Genomic DNA, 20,747 nt, shown 5'->3' with positions numbered 1-20,747 from the left:
ATTAGTATTCTTTTGGCATGTTAATAAATAGCAGATAAGAAAGAACTGGCAGATACAAGCTTTTTGGACTTCCAAAAAGCCTTTGAGAATGCTTCCCACAATAGGCTATTAGAGAAAATAAGTAATCACAGGATGAGAAGTAAAGTATTGTCACTGACTAGAAATCAACTACTAAAAGGAGAACACAGAAGCAGAATGCTTTTATTAGTGGTCACTGCTCCATGTGGCTAAAGGTTAACAGCAGGGTGCCCTCGGGTTCCTCACAAAGGATGGAAGTGTTTAATATATTTATTAATCATCTGGAAATGGGACTAACAATAAGATGGAAATGTTTACAATGGACACAAGAAGTCTTAGATTAATTAAGGCCAGAGCAAGCCAAGGAGCTTTTAGGTTGCTTAAAAGAGCTCAGTGAAAGGGGAAACAATGGCAGATGGAATGCAGCACTGCCAAGCCTAATAGAAGCACAGGGGAAAGAACCATATGAAATACTTCATCTAGAATTAAAAACCCAGTATGACCACTGAAGCGGGGGAAGACCCTCTTGATATGTGCATATCAATGAAAATAATTCTCTGGAACTAATCACAATCTAAAATAAAGATATTGTTGAGAAAGAGAAGAAAAAAGGAAGAGTATTAGCATAAAGGCTACAAAGGCTGGTTTATTTTTTTAGGGGTGAAGCGTCACAACTTTAAATGAAGAGATTAAAAAGACATAATGAATAAGTAAATTTAAATCACAAATTGCATAAATTATATAATTACTTAACTCTCTTCATAAGACAAATAAAGAATTTGGCAAAACTGAAAATAGCATATTTAAAACAGACAGAATTTTTTCATTATTATTAAATCCAAGATATATAATTCCACATTTGATGTTAGCAAGCTGAAAGGTAACACCATTTTAATGAAGGACTTTGATTTTTCTGTGGATTTATACATAAAAGTCCCTCACAGTAGTCTGTTCAGTACAGCAAGCCAGAATCAAACCAATGCAAACAATAAAAAAAAAGTCCAGCTACCTCTGCAGTTATCACCTTCTATTTCATGGGCACACAGTTTACTCTTATCCAAACTTCTATATATCATAAACCACTCCTTTCAGCTGCAGGCCTTCAGTCATGGATACTCACATTTTATTCCCCCTTTCAGAAAATTGTCCTTCTTAGTACAGAGTATTACTACATCAAAGACCCACAGTCAAACTTTTCAGGAGAGGCTGGTTTGGCAGAGAGCTTAAGGAGGGGAAAAGAGAAAAGGCTGGGTAGTGATGAACAGTAAAGTGCAAAGGATAGCTATATCCTAGATGTTTTCAATTGTCATCTTTACCACTGGTGGGCACAAGTTGGAAATGTGTTTAGGAGAACCCTGGCTACATGAAACCAGGAAGTGTAGCCCATACCAGCGTCCTTTACATAATTAAAGCAACAGTAATGTGTGAAACAGTGTCTACCAGAAGCAGCTGCTAAAAGCAACATTTAATGAATGAAGACTTGATACATGCATCCTTTTTGCCAAGAATCACAGGTAACACTCACATTGTAATATGTTAGAGATGTAGGAAACTCTTGTGTTAAGGTAATTGTACAGACATTCTCATTTATATGGGCAATATACAAATAAAATCTTTCTCTGTCGAACAAGAAACTGCACTTAAACACCTTCATCAGTCAGAAGGCATTAATACAGTCCAAAAACTGTGTGTGAAAGGAACAAATCAAAAATATATTCCTCTACCAGTATTTTAATATATTCAAAATTATATTCTCATGGGTTTGATTACTGGTTTAGCTATACCTCTTTAATATAATTCTTATAAATATAATCCTTATAAATCAAATCATGTCCTTCTACCCTAGTCTCCACTTCAATCTAACAGTTTAATCTAACAGTTTGCCACTAGATATATATTTAAAAAATAATAAAAAATTAGGGGACCTACACAAAAAAAATCAGTAAGAACTATAGGAACAGAAATTCTTACTCAATTATTAAAACAAACCAACAGATCTAACGCATGAAACAGCAAGAATTTTGGTGGAGTTGTTACACGTTTAGAGAAAATTAAGATTTTCAATACTATTCTAAGTACCTTTGAATGCAAAATTTATCTCTGACAGTAAGATACCCCTTCATGTATAAAAATATACTAATAGAAAAAATATGGAAAAGTATTTTATTGTATCATAAACATGATAAAATCACTACTGCCTAATATGAATTAAGAAGAAACTTCTCAAACTAACAATTTTCTGGTCTGGTGTAAAATTCATTTTACCTTCCAAGCTTATTCCCAGAGCAGACCACTGAGCTGTGTAGTATGTCAGTTCCTACAGCCTGCTTGCCAAAAAACACACTCTTTTCAGATTTGTGATTCTTCAGTACCAGCTCCTTCAGGCTTCAGGGTAAAGCAACATGTGTATAACCTGAGACACATTTGACTGGAGTCTTACGTGAATATGTTTTCTGTCTACTCTTATGCTGACCTTAGCTAAACATCTGCAGTTTTGGCTGTCTGCCTCTCTGACTGCTTTTCCTGCTGGCTGGGCAATGTCTTCTCTGCTGTTTGGTCTCCCTTGTAGTTCCTGGTCAAGTCAGTAACATCTGGTGGTGCAGAAAGTGCTGATCACCTGGCAGGTATTCCCCTCATGTTTTGGTCAATCGCACAAAGTGATACCATTTCAGCCAATTCTTCCTTTATCCATTTTTGCTAGGTCAGTATATCCCTTTTCTTCCCTCATTTTATCTCTACTGAGGTTTCAAGCTGGGGAAAAGGTAAAAAAGCTTCCTGATGGTTACCAAATGCTAACAAAATTAAAAATCCCCCTAGATGATAAACAACATTGTTACTATTAGGCTACAACCTCCAGAAGAATTTTCTTCCTACAAATCCATTGAATTTACTTAGAACCAGCTCAATACCTGACATGAATAGTCAGGGTTCAAAAGCAATGATCTGTAATTACTGGCCATATTGCAATAAATATACCTAAATAATAAGAACTGGAAAGGTAGTAGTTCCCTGTATACTAACAGCAAATACCCTATCAGCAAAGAAATATTCTTCCAATGTCCTATTTTCTTATGAACTACACAGTACTTTCTAATTCAAAGGAAAAAAGTTCATGCTGTGATGAAAAATAATATTAATGCATAACATAGACACATCTTTGTCTTGTATGCTGAAGAAATCCAAAGAAAATCAGGTCTTGCATGCATATAGAAATTGAAATAATTAAAAAAGAAAATCAGCTACTTAGGCTTTCTTGCATAACTAATTCAGTGGCTGCCTAAAGTCTAGCCTGAACACTGCATCCTAGTATTTTTTTTTTATTTTATCAGGAAACAAGAAAATTCATTAGAACATAGTGAGGACAGTATTATATGAAGACAGGACAGACTAGTTTCACTGCTGCCAATTTCCCTCACAATTTTTTTTTTTTTTCAGGATTATTTAGATATATTTGCACTGTTCTGAAACTGAAAACTCTAGAATTATCATAAAGAGGCACTGCCCGTTCCGTTCAGCCTTATGTCTGTGTGTTGGGAAGGTGCTGTGAAATCCACGGTGAGGACAGAGTCAGACCCAAAATGCAGCAGAGCTGCAGTGGTTCTGCTGCACAGAGACTTGGCAGATGCAGGGAAAGCATAGAACAAAAATCTGCATCACCTTCATAGGCATGCCAACAGAAGATAGAAGAAAAAAATTTAAAAGGGATAATACACGATCACTATTGCCGTGATTATATAGAGCCAGGTGCAGTGAATCATTTCAGCAATTTGGCTTAGGGCCTTGAGATGCAGTCCTAAAGAAATTGCTGAAATACTTTGGGAATTATCTCCAGGTTGAATTTCAGCCCCTTTAACTATAACTAGATGAATATTAACAAGAAGTGTGGCTCTGTAGAGACAGTCTGTAAACTGAAACTGTGCCAAGAGCCTGGTACCCACGTTACATGTGTTTGGTTGGTTTTTGGGCTAGCCCTAGTCCTTTTTAGTGACTGCATATCCCTTAGTGCCTGCAGTTCATTATAGGTGCACTTCTTGGGTACCTGTATGCCTTGGCTTTCAGCAGATAGCAATCCAGTTTGGGGTGAATCAAGGGCAGTAAGAGTGGCAGTGAGTTGGAAGTTTCCAAAGCACATCTCAGACCCAAACTGAAATGCTGATGGAGACAGCCTGAGGCAGCTGCCTGTACACAGCTTAGGAACTTGTGATTTGTTATCTGCCCAGTGTGTACAGACTTCATAAGAAATAAATAGCTGCCTTTTAACTCTGTTAAGAGACAAAGTCAAGAACAGAATGAAGCAGGACCTTTGAGCATTATCACAATTTCATCTCAGGGTGCACCTGCATGCTATGGGCTCCTGCACTGCTGAATTTCTGTATTATTTGAGCTCCCCAGTAGTGCCTTTACTTGCAGGGAAAAAAAAACAACAAAACCCTCTAAACAGTTTCAGGTCTTTTGCTTCTCTTTTGAACATATAATAAAATAATATCAAACATCTCTGTACTCTGTATTCATATATACTTCACCTTGTATTCAGGAGTATAATTTTAGTGGAACACAAAAAAAACCCAAAACAAAACAAAAAAAAAAAAAGAAAACAAACAAACAAAAACCAAAAACAAAAAACCCAAATAAACTTACTGATACTCAAAGCTTATTGATACTCACACAGCTATCACATTCCTTACTATGAGCTTCCCTACCAGTTAAGATTTTGGTAAAACTCTAGATGCAAATATTTTCTGCAAGCTGCAAAACATATCTCCTCATCCTGCAGATCTAAACTATGAAAGGAGAAAAAGATCACTTCCATACCAAACTTCTATCGTCTCTCTTCAAATCAAACCTATATTAGAAAGTATTGAGCACAAAATAAAAAAAAACATGCTGTAAATATTTACTTTCATACCATAATTTAAAGAGGACTGAATCTCTAGCAATTAGAAAGAAACAAAACATCAGAAGCTAAAAAAAAACTTTTAAAGAAATATTCAGGAAGTCACTGTAATTCATGCTTATATTGCACAAGCTAACATCATTCTGCCCTTTAAAATATTTTAGAAAAAAATTAAAAATCATGTTATACAACATTAATAAAAACTTGATCTCCCAGATAATCACAGTGATCAAAATATGCTGGTCTTAAAAAAAAAACCCACACATAATCAGTACAATAAACTTTGTTGTAATGTGCAAAGAGAGAAGCAGAAACAAAAATAATCTAAAATATTCCACAATGGTCTCTACAAATGCATGGTGAAGAGCAGTGCAAGACAGGGTTAGTGGGCATCCCAACAACAGATGAATGTGTATTCCACTTTTACTGTGGAACCTTTCTGAAGTATTGATGAAAGAAAGAAAATACCCTAACTAATTTACACTTCCACACAGAAAACAAACAAACCCTGAAAAAAGAAGACCATTTAGAAACAATTGCTATCATTTTCCTGTCTTCTTAATTTTTCATACTTTTCAGATCTCCATAGGACTCTACTGCAGGACTGACTTAACTCCTCTCCAGAATGCTTGATCCTACATTGATAATTTCTTTGTTCCACTTCCTTTAAGACATATAGATAGAGATATAGATGATATAGATATAGATATAGATAGATATAGATATAGATATACACACATATACGTGTATCAAACCTGTAATTTTTATTTGAGTCGTTGTTAAAATTACTACCTTTTTTGTGAGTGTTGAAGTGTACCACAGAGCAAAACTTCCATTACCTGAACATTTCTTCAGCTCACACTTAAATTTTAGCTGTATTTATGCCAGCATAAATGCAGAGTATCTTTGCACCAATCAAAGCATCTTCTCTGGATTTAAACTAGCAATACTACTAATCATCATCTCTCTTTTTAACTCTGGTGGATAACCTACACTCTTGGCTGTAAAAGGCAAATAATTTTGCTTTGTTTTCTTCAAGGTTTTTCTCTCCCTGGATAGCTGAACAACTTAAGCTCATAATATTTTTCTACAGCAGTGCCTGAAAAATCAATAGAATAAAAGAACACAATCAAGACCAAGTACAACAACAAAAGGGAAAAAAAACATCAATCCAACAATAATAACAAATTAGTAATGTCAGTCAAATACAGGAAAATGAGCATTTAAAGCACTCTGAATATTGTTTTTTGTAGCAAGCTTTGTAAAGCAAATCTGTCTGAGTCACACTGTCCTTCTGAATTCATATATTTGAGTTTTAAACATCTTATGCTCCTACTCTCAAAACAGTATTACGTTCAAGTAAAGTAATTTATTTCAATGGAGTTAGTCCTGGTTTATGTCATTGTGGATTGCTGACTAAAGAAAATTGCCCTATATTTACAAATGAAAATAAAATAATACTTTAAATTAATATCTGTCATACAGAGATTGACTTGCAGTACATTTACTCTGTTCTGGTCCCAGGAATTAATCTTAGTACCTAGATTTTAAAAAGCTGTTGTTAAAGAAATGATTTAATTTCATTAATATAGTGAGGTTGCAACAAAAAATATGCATTTATAAGATTCAGCTTTAACAATTATGAGATTTAAATAGAGACAAAGGAAACCATAATGCACTTCTAACTGAATTGGAACATAAAACAGGAAGCCTCATTTCCTGAACTCCAATGCTATACTATATCTTGTTAGCTAAACTCAGCTTATAATAGGGGTCATTTCCCCAAGGATTGTTACATCAGAAAGCATAAATGAAAAAAATAAAAGTAAAAATTAAAAAATTGTTTCTGCTTTCAATATAATTCGGGTAGTATTTCAAATGTACCTTTTTCAGAAACTCCTTCATAATTCTGGTCCAAGTTCTGTCAGGTTCTCTGTAAAAATATTACATCAAGACTTTAACTCCCAAGCAGAACAGGACTGGAAACGAACATCTCTCATCTCTGGATGCATGAAGAATTTTAAAAGCCATCCCAGGGGATCTTGGCTATGTTTTTGACTTGCTTCCCTTTTTTAAGTGCAGAACCTCAAGCCAGTGGAATCTAATCCTCATATATCCTCAGCCCTGGCCCTGCTCCAGGGCAGAGCGTCTAAGTTTCAGGCAGGCAGCATGTGCTGGGGCATCCCCACACACAGGATGCTGTGAGCTTCCCACACTTGTTCCCCTCTGCAAAAAAAAAAGTCATGCCTGTAATAAAACTGCCCAGTATCGCATTAAAGCACTGTACCACAATATTTACAGCTTGAACATAGTGTGAAAGGAAAAATATAAAAGGATGGGTTTATACCTCTAGAGGTAAAATATTTGCAATATTCCAAAATAGATGCATTTGGGATACTTTACTAAATAATAAAGAAGGCTAGTAAATGAGGTTCTGATGACATGGATCTTTTCCCACTGATTACATTGACTTCCTGGCTTTAACATGGCTAAAATCAGTACAGACACATCCCACTGGGAAACCACCAGAAACTTGCTTAAGGAGTTTACTAACAAACAGTTTTCTAAATAGATGTTGCAGAGTTATCTTCAAACCCTTCAGAGATTTTAATTTTTACCAATGCATGATTTGAGATACTCTGTTGATGTTTTTGTTATAAAGATTACAATTTACATACATAATTTTATTGCCACAGTTTTGATAATATATGCTGGAACGTATATTTTAAAAATAATTTACTTTAGAAGCGTGATGTGCTATACCAGATGTCACCACAGTCAGTTGCATAATAAGTCGCAAGTCGTTCAATACACAAGAATTTTTACTTCCAGATATGAAGTATGTCTTCATTACACTAAACTCTTACTATACAGAAATCCAGTTTCAACGAATATACATGAAGGCAATGTTAAGATTATTCATACAAAATTTGCATGTCATTTTTTTGGGTATATTTTTAAAATCTATATACTTGTATTATTTGTTCTCAGTATAAATAGTCTAAAAACAAATTGGACTTTTAATTTGCCATTTCGTTGTTGTTCTACAAGCCGGGTTTTATTTTGAAGAACATCCGGTGTGTGTGTGTATACAAATTCAAAAATTTGTCTCAGCAGAAATGATTTTAGTACCTTTGAAAATGTAATTTTAACAGTGAAAAAAATATCCCTCTAAATGAAGTTGTACTAGTAAAATATTGTATTTTATTGACGCATGAGCACAATAAATCAACTAATATGAGTTAAGAATATTCTTTCCACCCTAACAAAACCTTTTCCATCTGGTATACTGTTCATCATGAAAAATAAGTTTACATGAATAAATTTTTATATTTATCATCTTACATTTAGTTGTCTATTGCTACACATGGAGGCCTCTGAGATTTGTAATTAACTTAATATAGATTTTAAGGTATTTAAGAGTTGCTCAAGTTCTCCCTTGAAATCCAAGTATTTATCTAAATAAATGTCTCATACAAAAGTTGTTTTTTTTTTTTTTTTTCTAAAAGAACCTGTAAGTGTAAGCCCCTAAATACAGAGAATAAACTAACCAATGTAGAGCAATGATCAGCAAATCATCAATCAACAAACTCTGGAAACTCTCTTATTCTCCTAAAAGAGTGAAAAAAATGATAAAAATATTTTTTCTATGTATCTCATCTTTTCCCCATCCACTTAATAAAGAATGCTCTCTGATTCTGGATTGCTAATATCTTTAAAATGTAATAAAGATACCTCATTATGATGCTTAACAGAGATGAAGTCTGTTGACAGGCCCAAGATACCATTTACATAAGTGTTAAGGCAAATTGAAGGCAACATCTAATCTAACATGCAGAGGATCAACAAGAATTAAACATGTATTTAAAAAGCACTCTAGATATCATACTTCCTCCATGGAAAATATCTCCTAAAAGCTGCAATATATTGCACATTCCAAAATGCAAACATAATACAATTTCTTTTTTTTTTTTACCCCCTTTCAAAAATATTATAATGGATATATTTGAAAATATAATGCCTTAATAATGAAATTACCTAAATCACAACATTAAAAAAAAATCATTAAAATGCCAGTATCATACACCAAATATGAAAATTTGGACCTTTGTTTTTATTTGTGATCTGTCTGGCACCATTTCCTTCCAATTTCACTGAAGTCATCCACAATGACTTCCAAGCTGCTGAGAACTTGTAAAAACCTAGATTGAAGCATATTTTTTGCTGGTAACTTCAGATCATCTTTACTATTGCTTTTAATCATGAGGTTTTCTTCTATAGATGAAGCATCTGAATCAACTCTCAGAATCAAAATATAATAAAGGTGAACATTTCTATCGGGCTTTCAAAGACACTTCAAAGGACTAAAATATTCATATATACCTGATGAAGTTTGTCACTTCAACATTTATCATCACCATTCATCCCAACAATTCTGTTGCATTCAATCAGTGCTTCAAAGGGTCATACCAGATTGTTCCACAAAGGCTTTAGGCCAATCTTATATCAAACACAGCTTTCAACACCTGTCTATCGGTTTTGATGAAGGAGAGGAGACAAGATGAGATGAGATGAGATGAGATGTAGGGTGGGAGAGTATCAAGTGTTGATCAACTTCACTTCAGAGCCACTTACATCATGCCCTATTCGTTTTTGTCATGGACTGGGAGTTAGTTGGATATAGATCTTCAGTGTGCATGTTCTGAAGGATAAATTCGCATATTTCATACACCTACCCTGCTTGCAAACAAGGTCAATTCACAAATACAAAAAGAAATCTGGTCTTTATTTTTTTAATATATCTTCAAATTAATCAAATATCTCTACAAGCCAGAATATGTCTCCAGTGCCTCACTACGTTTATATTCGTCTAACTGATTGATGCTGTAAAGGGAATCAAGCTCACACACATTCTCACTTAGAGATGTTTGCTCTACAGTTCTGACAAGAGAAAAGTACAGTGAAAAGTACATAGAAAAGTACAGTATGCTTACTGTAGTGAAGTGGCATAAATGTGTTGCTTGAGTGAGGGAATTTGGGTAGTCTTGGGAGTTTCCTCTGATTTGGACTAAGGGAAGAAATTCTCACATATAGATACTCTACCTTCCCAAAAAAATCTACCGTCCTTGTAAAGAGAGAAAAGACAATAAGATAAATAATCTCTAGCAGATCTACCTGCAAAAATGTCTATTAAGAAGATGACCTACAATTGCTATTGTCTAGTTTCGCAACAGAAATAACTGGAAAAGTCATATGTAGAAGATTTTGGTCTTCTTTCTCAAAAAAAAGTGATGAAAATGCAGTTATGTCATACAAGGCCCTTTCCTGTTCTCATCCCTAAGAAGCAGATTACATAGCTCACACATTCTTCAGCAACTGAATATAGATATCGTAGAAGTGACATAGATTTGTGATTTCACTAGGTTGGTGCAGGACAGCACAAGTAGCAGGACCTCACAAGTATTTTCACAGTTAAATTCTGCATGTGAAAATAATTTCAACCAACCTTAATTTTTATACCAAAAGCACATTGTTAGGATTCATCTAATACGACTTTTGAGGTCAACAGTGGGTAGAATATCTGATATAAAATGACACTATGCTCTCTTTAGAGACAACAGACATAAAATAAGGATTTTAGGCCATAATCCATCTGACCTATTTTAGATATCTATTTCATTGCACACTGACTTAGACTCCAGTATTACCTATGTATCTCCACTGACTACAAAAATAATCTAAACTTTTATATTTTTTGTGAATATCCATAATGGATATCTTATTTTTTTTTCCTTTTCTATTTGCCATAGGGATTAGTTTATTTTTTTATCTTCTGGGTGTTATGATTGATATTTATCAAAAAGTAATATTTAAGAATTCAGCTTCAAAGTTATTTTTTTTTCCCCTTTTAGGCAATTCACACATCTAAATACATTATGGATCTTAGTGCAAGACAGAAGTTATAAATGACTAAGTATAGACCAAATGATTTTTAGGCAGGATAAGTGATAGAACTATAATTTGCATTTTGATTACCTTTCCCAGAAGAACCTGAAATGAAGAAGCAAGACTGCCACAAGGTGCATGTCAAGCATACTTCTTGATGTAAAGAGAACTAGTGAACAAAGTGAAATTGAGGGCAGAGCCACCCCAGCTATGTGAAGTTAATACCATGAAACATGAAATGGTGGTGACTGGATCAGGGATCCACTTCAACTACTCTGTGCTAGTAATCTGCAGTCCTTTTTTTCCCTAAATCAGGAATGATGTACCCATTGACCCTGTGAATGGGATGAGTACCTCAATGAAAAACTAGATGCAAACTTTTAAAAGTTGAGTGGGGTTAACACACCTCTGTAAAGAACACCCTGGGGAATTTCTCTTTTAGGTGTGAAGAAATCTGACCCCGATCCAGTGAATCATTTAAGCAATTGAATGACCAAAACCATGTGCATAGTCTTCCCTGAGTGCAGTGCCATTCATCTAGCTCAAAACAGGAGACTGAGACGGACTTCTGTATCAGGATTTTAGGCCAAAATACAAATCCCTCAGCACAGAGTCAGTGTTGCTTTTCATATTATACCAGTACTACAAGAAGAGTTATACTAAATTCATCCACATATTTGTCTTAAATTAGTTTTAAAAAATAATTCAACATTTACTTTTTAGAAAAATCACCTGAACAAATAACATCAAAAAACATAGAACTATACAAATATCAATTTACACAGTCACATTAGTTTCACAGCATTTTATACCAAAGCTTTAAAAAGTGTAAACATTTAAGTCGTATGTATTTTTTTTGTAAATAGTAACAACATAGTAATAATTTTAAAATATATATTTAAAATAAATAATTTTATTTCAAGAGATTCAGAAAAGGCAGTAATTTATGTGTTGAATTGAAAAAAGTTCAGTAATTAATGTGGGGATCTCTCTTGTTTGTATTAGACCACAAGTACAGACCTGCAAGGTTTAATTTGTATGGGCTTCTTCTGATTAGCTGAGGTATCACTCTTGCATAGAACTATCATTTTATAAATATGCCATTTAGATGTGCAACTAAAATATCTAACTTTGTGGCAGATGCTGCTCTATGTGATCTTTTGTAACTGAAGAGTTCTTTTATCATTTGAGCTTTTGGTTTGTATTTCTCATCTGCTCTTTTCTGCCAGCTTAACTGAGATTTTAAATCAAAACCTAATTAGACTACATATGCTGTTTAGGAAAGAATTCTTAGGAAAGTAATGATTCATATAGGCTTTGATATTTCCAGATAACATCTAAGAAGAAATGTGATTTTAATTGTTTTAAATAACTTCCAATCACCCTCTTACTCAAATAAAAGTAGTTGAACACAGTTCTTTGATCAAAAAATATTCTTCAGTAACAGAAATACCAACTCTATATTCCTATCAACTATACCATCTGTGTTTAATGATGAAAGCCTTTATTGACACACATATTTCAGCTAAGTAGTATTATAACTCAGGTATTCTACGACATATTTTTGATACCAATACCAATCCTCAAATCAAAATTTATCAAATTATATTTAATTCCTAAAAAACAAAAATCTGTGTGAACATGTTGAGCACCAAGGACGTAAGGCAAAGTCTGATTTTTAGCAATGCTGATATAAGAAGTTGGTATCTTTTTATTTTTCTTCTTTGATATTCTATGAGGGAAAATGAATTATTTTAATATTATTTTAATTATAATGCACTTACCTGAATTGTACATTTCAATATTTTAACTAGTGTTAAGAAAGCCCACATTTTAAACACTCTCAACATGTACTAGGTTAAGGAAACCTGGATCAAAAATGATGACTGGTATCTTCTTCAAGCATTAATAAACACATTTGTCAGGAAAGCCCTGGCCTCTGACACTTAATCACAAAGATGTAAGCTCTATCTTAAAAAAAATAAAATAAAAGCCTTTATATTTTTTATGTCCTACTTAGTTATTTGACCCAGTTCTTAATCAGAAGTAGCCAGAATTTTCTTTTATTCCACAGAGCGATTGGCTGCTGCCTTAAGAAAAAAAGCTTGAGTATTTCCCCTGATAGAAGGCTTACAAGTCATAATGAGGAACTGTGTCTTCCAACATCAAGCCAATACAGTTTCTGTTAATTGTCTGAATACTGTGCTGTGACACACTGCATATAAAAATGATTTTCTGGAAACCAAGAAACTATATATATATTTCCAAGGAAAATGCCCACAAACATAACCACAAATTTATAATAGGCAATAGTAAGATTTCATAAACATTTTTTAAAAATCTAAATTAAATTTCAAACAAAAAAACAGAAGTGTAAATCCAGATTTCCAGTTATTCTGTTACTTTAGTGATTCAGCAAAGCTATAGCATTTTGTTTCACCATCTAGTTGCAAATGTAATACATTCAAATATTTCTCTTATGCTTACTGTTTAGCCATCACTAATATGTGACTACCAAGACAAGGAAACAATATATAGAAACATCAGACTTTAAGAAGATTTTATAAGAAATAAGTTGGAGATGGATTTGTAGCGAGACAACACTGATATCCCAAGCTTCTAAACCACACATAAAGTATACTGACATACAAACAATATAAAAGGCATATGCATACTCATTGATACTATCAAAAATAGTTGTTTTCTTAATGTTAAAAATTGTCTGCATTTTCTACAAAATTTTCAAAAACTCCAAGGCAATTCAAGAAAAGCTTAATGGTAAGACCTTAATTACAGGACAGCACACTTGAAAAAACCCAACAAAACAAACAAAAACTCCCCCTGAGTACACTTATATATTAAAACTGAAACTCACCGCACAGAATAGCTAAATGTGATCTATAAGTCAAACAACTTCTGTCTACAAACTTCTGCAGTACGAAGCAATTAATTTAAAATATTCTTCAGAGACCAGGAGACATGTAGTGGAAGACAGAATATTTTGAAAGTATAGTTCATCTTTTTCTGGTTTCAGATAAATGAATGAAAACATAAAGTCTGAGGTTTATACTTGTGCATCAAAGGCATTTTTGATATGTACTATTTGTTATCACCGATAGTACTTTCTGGAAAGGTGTAAGTTGCTGACAAACCCATCATAAACTTCACACTTTACTGTGAGAACTGAGTTGAGGATGGTGTATGGTTTTGGGCTGAGTCGGGGAAGGGGGAAGCAACACCCAATTGCAAGTTTATGCTTGACTGTTACTCAGGGTAAATTTTATTATTGTTTATCATCAGCTAAAATTGGTCAACTGGATGAAAATCTCTCTTTTTCTGTGAACAAAGCTGCCCTCCAAGAATGCTAAAGGCATCTTAAATACAAATAGACTAGTTAACACTTGTTGTATTGAGACAAAGCTTAAACACATGATTATTGAGTAAAGGCAGTGCTTTTAGCACTTTGTTTAAAAGAAAAAGCAGGTCACCACATAAACCATGACACCCACCAAATGATGTGTACCTAAACAACATAGCTAGATGTCAAGTTATTTCCTATTCTGATGCTTTACCTAAGAATTAGCTAAATAGCCAACATGCAAAAAATGAATACTTACCACGCATGCATGTGCACACACACACACACACACACACGCGCACACACACACACACACAAAGACATAAATAAATAAATAAAAAGAATGCCCTGATTGAGTTTTGTAAACGAAATATATACAAAACACCAGAAAGCCCAGCAAAATATTGCAACAGTCCCGAAATATTGGAGTTCCAAGTTTCACCTCTGCGCTCCTCAGGGCAGCCCATGCACAAGCACATGAACACACACATCAGGCCGCTGGACCTGCCACCCGCATGGCTCTCGCCATGGTTACCCGCACTAATCAAAAGGCTCCAGAGGGACCCAAAAAGCACCAAATCGGGGCCCGGGGGCACAGAGGGGCATTTCCCCCGCCTGGCCATGGGCTGCCTGTGCGCTGTCGTGCAGAACCTTGGACAGCGGTCTCCTGGCCCTCCTCTCAGCGCAGCACACACCTGCCCAACCCAGCCCAGCCCAGCCCAGCCCAGCCCAGCCCAGCCCAGCCCAGCCCAGCCCAGCCCAGCCCAGCCCAGCCCAGCCCAGCCCCACGGCTCGCCCCTCTGCGCTCCCCACCCGCACTGGATGGGCATCTGCACTGCCCGCCAGATTCCCTGGAGAAAGGGAAAACAGACCAAGTTGCACCCATGGTTTGTTTTTTTTCCCTTTCCCCTTCTGTTCATTTTTAACACAGATTGGTTGGCCAAATTCTCAAAACATAAAGCAGTATCATCGGGCACTCAGAACTGCAGAAATGTAGGTCACTGGCGTTTGTCTTGTCCATTAAAGTTTCACACAATCATTCTAATGTCAACAACTTTTTCTCTATCATCAAAAAAGTATTTCTCCTCGTTGGGAGTGTGGATGGAAAATCGTTAAACAGCATGAATTTACTCTTCTGTTCTTTTTCAACACCTTTTACACCCTGAAATTCTGTAGAGCAACAGACCACTTTGTGGTGAAGTTCAGTCAAACTAAACTGTGATACAAAAAAATCACTTTAAGCATGTAAATGCTGATCGTTTGGCAGCACGAAATAGTAAATCAATTTCTAATTACAGAGCTACTGATATGACAAAGATTTCATTACAGAAATAGATATCTATTTACATTTGATACTCTTTTTTACTTATCCAATTCACTCTGGAAATAAAATACGTTTACATTATCAGTAACTGAGCACACAGCATATATACAATGAGTGTGTACACACAATACAATCTAAAAACAGTCAACACTTCTGATAAGCCTACCTTACTTTTTCCAGGTTTAGAAAGAAAAGATAAATAGATCAACTTTCCTACTTTATCCAATTAGATAGCAGGTTATTTCTGCTTCTGGAGGGACCGTGGATCCATTTTTGTGGCAAATCTATGCGCAAATTATAGTAAAATATTGGTGAATGAGATTTTTTAGGCATAGGCTGTTACCATGAAATTATTTCAGAAGGCCCTGTCGAAGTTACAGAGCACAGAGGTACTGCCAGGCCTCTTATTTAGAGCAGTGATTCGCATGCATTGCTGTGTTCCACTGCTAAAGCAGAATTTGGATCAGACTGGTTAGTGCTACAGTAGTTGAGATAATCTAGTTCAGGGCAGAAATATTCACCTCCTACCAAGTACTCAAAGAGGGGGGGAAAATCATGCAGTTAGCTATTTTAGGCACTGAGGACAAGTCTTTTCTTCTGCCCTGTCTTGAGAGATAGGCCAACTAATCTTGTGCAAAAGTAAAGAGAAGGCAACTACAAGAGCCAAAGCGGGACTCTCCGCCTCCTAGCAAAGGAAAAGAAAAACCTCTGGATCTCTCTGAGCCGTCACCAGTGGCACCAAAGGAAACAGCCACAGCTTATCAAAACGCTGTCACCATCACTTCCCAACCGAGGGCCGCTGCGGTGCCCGTCGACAGACACTCTTGCCCTCCAGCTTTCCCCGGCTCCACAGATTTTGGCAGATCGCCTGAAAACACTGTCCCGCCGCCGCTCCCGAGGAGGCCCGGCGCCACACCGCTCTGCCGCCGTCCAGCACCGCCACCCCCGGGGCCGAGCGCCCGACGAACCTACCCGGAGCCTCCGGTGGGCGCCCCCGGCCCCGCGGGGCACGGCCCGCCCGTCCCGGGCCACCGCGGCCACCTGCCCAGCCAGGGCCCACGGCCGGGGCAGCGCCCTCGGGCAGCCCCGACCCCGGTGGCCGCTCCGAGCCCCGCTCATTGTCATGCAGACCCTGTCGCTGCCTGCCGCCAAGTCGCATCCCAGCCCGCTAGAAGCCGGCAGCCGAGCCGGAGTCAAATCGCATATTCATGAGGAGGGGGAAATCCAGCGCTACGCTCCCAGAGGACCGAGGATCACTTCTTTTTGCGTTTTCTCAAGCCTCCCCCTCTCTCTTCCTCTCTGTTAATAATGCGCTAAGGGGGGCATCCCGGTCGATACCCTCCGCAGCACCGCCCGCACCGTGAGAGCCGCGGCGGCCGGCGCCAGGGGCAGACACCGAAGCAGGCACAACAGGGTCCACGGCAGCCACAACAGCCGAGGGAGGCACGCCAGCCCGACAGCCAGGGACACGAAACACAGCATGGGCTCCTACCTTACAATCCTCAGGACACGATTTCACCGAGTACTCATCCGACTGTAAATATTTCTGGAGCATAACCTCAAACTCTTCGTATTTCTCCTGAGCGTGCTGGTCGTAGCGCTGGTAAGCCTGGACGCACTGGCTGCAGGAGCCTTCCCCCCTCAGCACCACATCCAGACTGCAGTTCAAAGTGTCCGGATTGGACAACCCGGCGAACAACTCCCAAAGTGTGTAGGAATTACAAAAGGAAAGGTAAAAATCCGTCAGGTCCCAGCCGGGCGCCGGGCTCTGCCCCGTGCCCTGCGGCCGCCCCGACCCCCCTCGCCGCCGGCACACCGCCTCCGCGTCGCCCACGCTGAAGCACTGCCCGGACGAGGAGCCCGGGGGGGGGCACGTCTCCAGGGGCCCGGCGGTGGAGTTCCCCAGGAAAGCAGCCTTGCCGTGCCGGGGCTCGGTGCTGTTGGCGCGGCTGCCGCGGCTGCCGCCGCCGCTGCTGCCGGGGGAGGGCGGGAGGGAGGGCGAGGGGGGGGCGAGGAGCCGGGGCGCGGGGGGCGCCGGCTCCCCCATGCCCGCCAGCAGCTCCGGCTCCGCGGGCTCCGGCTTCTCGGGCGGCGGCTGCTCCTTCTCTCCGGTCCCCGTGAATTTGGCCTCGGCGCAGAACCACAAGTGATCAGAGAGCAGGACCGTGAAAAACAAGAGCGATGCCAGGGACAGTCGCCATTTCTGAGCCCTCTCTGAATCCGTGAAGGGTTTCTCGTTCTCCCGGGGTGCGAACCAGATTTTTAAGCCGTCATCATACTGCCGACTACACATCCAAGCACCCCTGGTCATATTTTGGGAACGCACAGCCCTGGCCGACTCCACCGTGAGGGCTCCTTTGCCAGTGTCACCACAATATGCATTGACTTAAAAGATTGGGGGGATTTTCTTGCCTGCCTTCCCTTCTCTCGCTTGCTTGCTCTCCCTCTCTCTCTCTCTTCCACTCTCCCCCTTCTCTCTTTCTTCCTCTTTTTTCTTTCTTTCTCTTTTTCTTTCTTTCTTCTTTCTTCTTTCTTCTTTTTCTTCCTCGGAGATATTGTTGGTTTCGCCGGTGGCTCTGCCTTGGTCTCACCACACGAAACAGCCCCAGTCCATCCAACGCGGAGTGCCGTGGAGAAGATAAGAGCAATAACGCAGAGAGGAGGAGGAGGGAGAGGAGATGGTGGTGGTGGTGGTGGTGGTGGTAGTGGTGGTGATAGTTGGTGGTGGCGGGGCTGCGCGACTGGTCCTTTCCCCCTCTCACCCAGGCATGGTCAGATCGCAGCTCCCCATCTCCCTCCTGAGAAAAGCCCACTGCCCCCGGACAACCGCATGCCGCGTCCCCCGCTGCCGACGGACGGCTACGGGAGGTCTCCTCGCCTCCTCTTCCTCCCTGCCGCCGCTGCTCCTCTTCCTCAGCCCCGAGCCGCGGCACAGATGCCTGCACCGCTGTCTCAGTCTCTTTCTTCTCTCTCCGCTCCGCTCTAACTGGAGAGACGCTGCTGCAGGGCTCCCGGAGCGCTGCCGAGGATGCTGAAGAGGAGGAGGAGGAAGAGGAAGAGGAGGAGGAGGCTGCCGGGGCCGCCGCCGCTGCTGGTGACAATGGGCTGCGGCTGCCGCCGCTGCTGCCGCCGGGCGCGGTGTCCCCGGGCGCACGGGGCGGAACTGCCAGGCTGGGGGCCCCCGATGGGCACAGGCATCTTGGGCCCCTGGGCTAAGTTGCCGCCATCTTCGTCCTGGAGAAACACTTTTTTGGGGGGAGCTCTGCCTTTTGCGTCATCTCCTCCCGCGCCGAGATCGCTCTATCCTGGCGCATTGGCAGCAGCAGCAACTCTGCCTCCTCCTGCCTGAGGAGGAGGAGGAGGTGGGAGATGCACTGGGGACCACATGGACCCTCCAAAGGGCTTCCTGGATGCAACTCTTTCTACTCATCTCACAGAAGGGACTGCTTAGTACTACTGTCCAGCCCTCTCTCCTTCTGGGTGTCCTTCCCTTTGTGGCCGTGAAACACCATGTCCATGCAGGATGGTGGCTGGAGAGGTCTGTCTCCGTGTCTGTCCTTGTCACAGCAAATCACAAATGGCATATGGCACTACAGGCTCTGCATCCTGGCCACTTTTGGCCACAAAGTAAAATGCCTGAACACAGTTGCCTGTCTCTCAGTCAGAGAGCTGTAAAGCAAAATTACCATAAACACCAAGTTGTTTCCCCAAGAGAAGTTTTGCAAAACCCTGGTTCAGCCCATGAGGTTGGTAAATACTGCCTGTATGTGTGTGTTCCCTGTTTAAGATACCACTGCTTAGAAAGACAGATGGGCCAGGCTTAGCCCTCCTTCTAGGATGATGAAATCACCTAGGGTGATGATCTCCACTTGGACCCATGGTAGAGATTCAAACACCTTCTGTCCCTAACCATAGAGGTATCTTGCTCAAATAAACACATGCTTTGGACACAGCTAAGTGTCTCTCACTCCTTTCTTCTGGCTCATTTATGCATCTTAACAGCAACAGAAAAACTTGGATCCCACACAAAACAAGAGAAGGTGCCAACTAGAGGTTGAACATTAACACGTAAAGACCTGGTGTTCACCTCGAGACATCAGGTATGCTATCTGACCAAAGGATAACCAAGATATGTATTTTAATTTCTCCACTGGACTGGCGAAGGTTCAGAAACTATATTTTTCCGTGTTCCAGAGGCTTTCTCTATCCTAAGGGACTGATAATTGCCCATGAGAAAGGTGTACAATATATCACAAAAGGTGGATTTGTGATAACCATTTTTTGGTTAAAGAAAGCTTTTTTTCTTAACAAATATTGTCTGTAAACGAATACATCTTGCTGATGATTCTTGAATTCAGCTTCAAAAAGTCTAGTGGGAAAAGACCTGAGATTAAGCCATATCAGAGGAGAACAAAACTTGTACCTAATCTGACTGCAGCTGTCATTAACAGAAGGGTGATTTTACTAAAGTATGTGCTGGAATTTCTGTTACTTTGAGCAGTAAATCAAGGCTGGATGTCTTTCAAAAGGAGATGGTAAAACTCAGAAATTGCAGACCTGAGGTGTGAATTGCTGAGTGAGGTTCTATACCCTGTGTTATGCTGGAGGTCAAAGTGCCTTATCATAATGGTCTCATCGGCCTTACAAGATCTGCGGGTCAAATACTACAAGCAAGCAGAAGTTATCTGTGGATTTTATTTTGATAGGGAATACCCTGGAAAGACGCAGAAATAAGTGTTAATATTGTAAGGAAAGGTCTACAGTACTCAAATCAGAGTATGTCCTTGCCATTTTCAGTCAATCAGCTCACACTGTCTGTTAATGGTACATTATTAATTTTGGTCTTGGAGCTTTGATAGAAATAATTCGACATACTGGGTTTAGTACTGAATTTTTCTTTTTGTAATGCTTTCTGTTTTGGGACAAGACTGTGACCAAGCTTTTAAAAAGCATTCGGGACAACTTTACTACTCTAAAATGCAACATCATTTATTTAATTACATTTTGCTAGTTTTATTATGTATTTATTGTTAGAATAAAGGGACCAAAGCAGAAATACAAGACCAAAAAAAAAAGAAAAAAAAAAGAAAAAAAGAAAACCCAGACCAAAAACAGCTGGGCTAAGCAACATATTCCTGACATCAAGTCTGAGATTTTCAAAATGTGCTCCACTAAGATATGTGTCAGTGACTATGTAATTAGCCTGT

The 20,747-nt window shown here is 39.2% G+C and overlaps 1 protein-coding gene across 1 annotated transcript in view; it reads right to left on the bottom strand.

Annotated features, from left to right (window-relative positions):
* Positions 1 to 17,868, bottom strand: part of NALF1 (NALCN channel auxiliary factor 1) — a 437,255-nt gene extending 419,387 nt beyond the window's left edge. The window contains exon 1 of the mRNA XM_058856393.1: positions 17,033 to 17,868. Coding sequence (XP_058712376.1) covers positions 17,033 to 17,851 — 819 coding nt within the window. The 5' untranslated portion in view covers positions 17,852 to 17,868. The remainder of the gene's footprint in view (positions 1 to 17,032) is intronic.
* Between the last annotated feature and the right edge of the window lie 2,879 nt (positions 17,869 to 20,747).

The sequence above is a fragment of the Poecile atricapillus genome, chromosome 1 (assembly GCF_030490865.1).
Source record: "Poecile atricapillus isolate bPoeAtr1 chromosome 1, bPoeAtr1.hap1, whole genome shotgun sequence".
Lineage (NCBI taxonomy): Eukaryota > Metazoa > Chordata > Aves > Passeriformes > Paridae > Poecile > Poecile atricapillus.
This window is presented reverse-complemented; position numbering and strand designations above follow the sequence as displayed.